Here is a 6,418-nt window from a genome sequence, read left to right on the forward strand (position 1 = left end):
CTATTTTGAAGAAGAAAAATTAGTATAAAATAATTTAAAGAAGAAATATTAAGTCCATCGTTAAAAAATAAACTTTTACGTTGCGCCTTTCTCGCCCGTTCGTCCCGCAGGCCGAGTTTCGCCTAACGACGTCTACGCCCAGGCTTCGTAAATTATTCCAAAAGAAATTTCCTTTCGATTTATGTTTGTGACGGAAAAAGTCGAAAGAAAAGTCCAGTGGCGTACCGTAGTGGGGGCGGCAGGAGCGGCCCGCCCCGGGCGGCACTTTTTAGGGGGCGGCAAAATTTCACAATAAATAATAATATCTTGTAAAAATTTGAAACATCCTAATCTATACTTGCATCGCGCCTACGATAGTGCTATCGTCCGGACAGTCTGGGAATCGGCTCGCCGTCCGGGTAAACTAGTACTTTTTTCATTCGAGAAAATCCTGCGAAACCTGTTGATCTTTCTTATTTTTATTATTTATTTTTTTTTGCGTGTATGATTCGTTCGCGTTCATATACACCATTAATATCCAATAGAACTGTTTTAAACAGGTCGCTGCACTACCACTGAATTTTTCATTGCTTGTTCTGTGACAATACTGAATTTTGGTCTTTTAAATTGAAATACCTAAATAAGGGGGGACCGAAAATTTCCTCCGCCCCGGGCGGCTGACACCCACGGTACGCCATTGGAAAAATCTCGTTTAGTTGCTTAAACTTTAAATCGAAACCTTCGTCAAAAATATTTAAAAAGAGACCTATATCCAGAACAACAGCATCACCTCAATGTGTGCGCTTCGCTGTACAATTCTTATCTCCGAGCTCCGTTTTGAATGAAATCGTTATTAGAAATAAAATATGGATCAATATAAGAATATTAATGTGTCGCAGGAGATTTAAACGAATTTCCAATTATTCAAACATTTGCTATTTCGGTAATATTATTGGTAAACGTAAAATTTTGGGCCAAAAAGTTTGAATAAAATATACTTTCAGATTCGGTAATCGGAAAGTTTTTATAAAGAGAAAAAACGGCGTCGCGATAATGAATGGGATCGAATTCGAACCGCACAAATACTATAGTATTTTTCAGAGTTAGAACGGACCCGATATGCAGAATCTCGAATGTGTATCGTTAGACCGCGGTAGCTAAACAAAGAGAATCCTTCGAAGCGTGCCGTCCGATAACTTCTCTTTTCATAAACGAAAATTTCTTGATTTCTTGCACTAGGCGACTCGTTGACGGATTATAACAATAATGAAAACACAATTAACATTGCAACGTAAAAGGAATTTAATACGGACGATACATCACGTATATATCAGCGGCGCGATGGCGCCTACTAATTTTTATATATTCCAAACAATTGAAAGTATTTCTAACAGGCGCCAAGATTATTCAAATATTGCTATACTAAAATAATTTAGTTCAGTGGCGACCGGTACTTCAATTCCAAGCGGGTGGAGCGAGTGGCGAATGACGGTTCTCTTGCGCCCGAACTCAGACAGCGGTCCACGAAGTGGGGAAAAGTTGGAAAATCGCCACGCCAGTCGAATTAAGAGCCGTTAAAAAGAAAAATCTGCCAATTTTACCAGAAGGAATAATAACAAACGTCAGATACATTTAGAAAATGAGAAAAAATAAAATCAAACTGAGGAATAAAGAACGTTTTCGAGAAAATTAGGTTTTCCGGTGAAGTAATTTGGGCGGGCGTATTTTTAGAGTTTAATTAACGGCATTAACGCCAAATATTCGGAAAGAAGGAGATTTGCGTCCGGTCGCCAGGGTGAGCCCGATAATCAATCAGCTGATTTGGAAATGACGCAACTAGTTATTTACTGGTAGGCAAAAAACGACGTCGTTTGACATCGGGAACGAGTTTCGTCGTCGACCTTCGTCGGATTCTTTTCTCTGATCGACGTCGTCTTCTAATCTCGGCTAAACAATAAAATCATGGCGGCCAGTTGGGCTCTGAGGAGAGGAACTTCCGCCGTCGATTGGTGCGAAGGTAATTACCTCATATCGCCCATTATTGCGGAGTTCGTCAATACGGTAAGTCCGTCCGTTTGATTACTTCTCTTCCTCTTCCTCCGTCGCTTAATCGCTGCCGAAACCACAGCTTTGATTTTTACTATTCCCTACCGGACCGTTTTGCCTTTTAAATGGCCGATCTGTCAAAATCCGTCTTCGTCTAACGACGTTTGACCTTCCCGTCCAGATTTCGCGATAATGACCTTCTCCGCAATTTTCGTCCCGCGGCCGCGGTTTGGATAAATTTAGTCGATTTGGTTAAAAAAAAATGTTTATTCTACGAGTCGCACTAATTGCCTTTTAATAGGCGATAACCGAGGCCCGTTTGTGTTCGTGTCGATATTCCGCCTAACTAATACGGAGTCGCTACTTTATCGTTGAATAATGTCGGTTATGCCATCGTAAATAAATCCACCAATATTTGTTTACCGATAAAATTCTGTGACGACGATAAAGTGACTTGTGACGTAATATCGGAAATATTCCGTAAAGTTAAAAACGGACCCGTTTTGAAATCGAAACCCGTCCGTTATTTTTATTAATCGGTGGTAATCGTGTGCCCGCTCGATCAAAAAATATGTGGCGTCGAAAGTACGTGCTTTTTCCTCGGTCCTTTTAATCGTGCGGCGCCTCTTCCTCGGATCTATATTTGCCGTCTCTTTGGACGGCAAATTCGAACGGCGGCGGCGGATTCGAACCCGGGCGCCTTAGTTTATTTCGGGCGGACCGGAGGGGACTCGGACCGTCGCGCGGCCGAGCCTCCGGCGGATGCCGACTTCTGCCCGGATCGACACACTTTCCCGGACGTCGGACCTTGCCCGTGATTTTGGATCGTGCCGCTGTCTGGGGAGACGGTGTCGTCGAAAATTACGGGCCGTTTCCGCGGAGTCCGAGGGACGGGCACGAATTTTAAACGGGCGTTACTCTTTGGAGTGCGGGTCTGCGCCTCCCGCTATCTATTTTGATGGCATCGTATATAACCGATGGTCAAACTTCAAAATACAGATATACTTTTATGTATATATTTTTTAAACGAATGATTCTAAATGCTAATTAATATGCTTTGTAAATACAATAAAGTTTGTAGATGGGTATGCAAAACTATCCAAATTAATAAACTAAAAAGAACAAAACTGTTAAAAATATAATACAAACAGAATTTTCCATTGTTGTATAAAAAGAGAATAAAATATTGTAGCAGTGTGGCTATGCAATGGGAAAGGAGAGAATACCAGAAAATTGTAAAATGATTGCTATGGAAGTTACGGAAAATGGAAGATTTTGATACGAACTAACGGATGGAACAAAGAAATGTGGTAGGAGAGGATCTGAGGAATCGAAATAACTGGAAACGAAAGCCGAAAATGTCCAACCCTCTTAATTTGGGTGGATGAAAAAAATCCTAAAAATACATACAATATGTTTTCTATTGTAGATTCTTTTAATGTCGTTTAGTTGTGTGGTGATTTTTGGTCAGATGTCAATTTCGATGTAAAATTTTAAAGTTATTAAATGAAAGTGGGTTAATAATTGGTTGAAAAAATAAATATTTTTAAGATTAGTAGTAATTAAAAATTTTTCACAAATTGTTTTTTTTTTTTTTTTATATCAATACATTTTTTTGTATTGAAAACCCTTCAATGTTATGCAGAAAGTTGTCAAAAAATTCAAAATAGTTATTTCAATCTTTCAAATGGTAATTTGGATGATTTTTGTGGCAACTAAAATGACTAACTTATTATGTAAGACTCGTATAATTTATGCTAGCAAAACTATTCATAGAAAATAATATAATTCATTAAATACTTTTAATTTTAGTAATTAAACTTTCATTAAGATCTTATTAGATAGAGATTTACATATCCTTATTTTCTAAAAACATTAGTTTCTTTGTGATTTTGTTTCAATTTTCTTCTTCTTGGTGCCATATCAGATTCCTGACGTCGGCGACACCTGGCGTAGGTTTGTAATCCGCCAAGGTGTATACTAGGGAAAGTTACTACCCAGAGTGGTTTCCCGTTGCCTTCTCTGGGGCGCCGGGAAACCACTCTGTTTCAATTTTATAAAATAATAATTAGAATTTTTTTTAATACTTATAAATGTGAAAAAATTTTTAATTATTAAAAATGAAATGTTTTTAATAAACTGGTATTTTAATTATAGATGGAATTCAAATATGTTTATCATAGGACATACTTTTTTTTCTTTTAGTTTTCATATGAATGTTAGAATAGCCCTATGCAATAATTTTTTAATTTTTCTGCCTGTTAAAGAATATATATTCTTCTTATCACATTGATGCCAGTTCTAATATTGTTTGCTACTATGATTACGGAATTTAATTAATCGTCGTCCTATTTTAGAAGTATCAAAATTAATAAAAATTGCCAAAATTTGAATTATTATTATTTAATGATTAAAATATTCAGAAACTTAACAAAATTCTCATAAATCACAAAATTTATTCAAGTATAGAGGCACTATATATTTTAGATGTTTCATTTTAATTTAATGATTAGATAAAATTATTAATTCAGAATTGATTGAAAAATGAACATTACAGAATAAGCTAATAAAATTATTTAAATTAATTAATAAATATTAGATCTACATGTAAATATATATGCTTTGCTTATACTTTGGTGTACATTGTCTTTCTGCAATCTGAAAAAGTGATGTAAATTGTGATATTTGCATTTGAATTTCCCAACAAATATAGTTTCAAATTTAGCTTTGCTACAGCTGGTTTTTGAAATGAAAATAAAAGAAAAAAGGATAACATCTGGAATGAAAATTATTTTAAAATGTATCTGTTTAATAATTGCAAATTTTTATAAATACATTTTTAGTATTTCTAGATTCAGAACAAGTTTTGCTTGGAATCTAATTTTACCAGAATTACATGATAATTACAGTTTTAGTTATTTTATTTATTATAAATATAGATTCTATGTAAAAATGTTTTGAATTGTCTGGAAACTAGGTAGTTTGAGAAAATATATATTAATAAAATAGCATTTTACACAATTAAAATACATTTATAAGCATCTCAAAGCCCAATGCTTTCAATAATAAGCCAAATCGGGCTATTTTATCGCTGCTATTAACAATGTAATGGTAAAGTAACTCAATTTGATTCTGCAATTGTTTGGCTTATAATTAAAATACATGTGTTTTTGTTGTCTCTGGAATTAGTTTTAATAAAGCTAGATATAATATAGATATTCTTATTTAATGCTTTTGATATTATTTAGCAGTATTTTTGTTTTTATTTCACAACTGTTTGTTACAAATATATGAATTTCACAATGTACATTAATATAACTCTTGCATAAGCTTTTTTTTTTGTTGTTTGAAAAAATATTACTGAATTATTGAAAAGTGTTACTGTTGTAAATTTATATATATATAATATACTAGCACTGTACATGCCAGTTTGTTAAGTTAACATGTTTTGATATCTTTTCATACTTAAGAAATAATAAAATAACAAAAAATATTAACACACGAGAACCTTATTATATCCCAGTAATGATAAAAATTAAATAAAACTAATGTTTTCGACCATATTCATGATCTTCCTCGAGCTTTTGAGCAGTACCTCCTATGCCACGGAAACTTGGAACACAGATATCTGAAACAATCCCCATCTCTTGGCAGTGATTTGACAAACTGCTTTGAGCCCCAATTTAATATGAAGAGATGGTAATAACACTTTTTCTGGGGAGCCAATGTCTTCTTTGTTGACTTTTCACTGTGTATTCACCACAAATATAAAAGAAGCTGTCGGGAGAAATTACACAACCTCTGCGAGCCATATTCCAGAAATAAAAATACAAGCACAGTAGCATTCGAATGCTGGATATAAACTGAGTGTGGCATTAGATGGCCAGCGAGATACTGAACTTATTTAGCTTGTTGAAACATGATCTAATCCAACAGCAGGTTGTTTATATTTATTCCTAGTATCCAGATAACACGTCGAAACATGCTCAACCTCACCAGTAATATTACTCACTATCAACTTTTAACATGTTTCTACACGATCATGCGACCTTCCTCCTAACGCTAAAACTACTTAACCCACCTCCTCCTACCACTACTCTCTTCAACCATTAACATTTTTTATTTATTTATTGCCAATTCCTGCTATAATTTATAGAATTAATGTGAGAAGTCTTCGTTTTAAGGCCATTTTTTAAATAAAAAAAAGAATACTAAATTTTAAGTTAACTAGGAATTTTATGCTAAATACAAATAAAAACTTTAGTGTAACAAAAAAAATTGATGTGGAATTTGTTTGGCATTTTTTCATTTTTACCAAGTTGAAATCTGTAAGAAAATGTATAAAAATCCTATGCAGTTTTTTACTTGCAGACCTGGAAGAACAGCTCTACTG

General features: G+C 34.4%; 1 protein-coding gene across 1 annotated transcript in view; it reads left to right on the plus strand.

Annotated features, from left to right (window-relative positions):
• Positions 1 to 1,739: 1,739 nt before the first annotated feature.
• LOC111636200 (alkaline ceramidase-like) overlaps positions 1,740 to 6,418 on the plus strand; it is a 46,659-nt gene continuing 41,980 nt past the window's right edge. The window contains exon 1 of the mRNA XM_023381400.1: positions 1,740 to 2,040. Within this exon, the coding sequence (XP_023237168.1) occupies positions 1,942 to 2,040 (99 nt within the window). The 5' untranslated portion in view covers positions 1,740 to 1,941. The remainder of the gene's footprint in view (positions 2,041 to 6,418) is intronic.

The sequence above is a fragment of the Centruroides sculpturatus genome, unplaced genomic scaffold (genome assembly GCF_000671375.1).
Source record: "Centruroides sculpturatus isolate CEXI.00-Female unplaced genomic scaffold, Cexi_2.0 scaffold1031, whole genome shotgun sequence".
Classification (NCBI taxonomy): Eukaryota; Metazoa; Arthropoda; class Arachnida; order Scorpiones; family Buthidae; genus Centruroides; species Centruroides sculpturatus.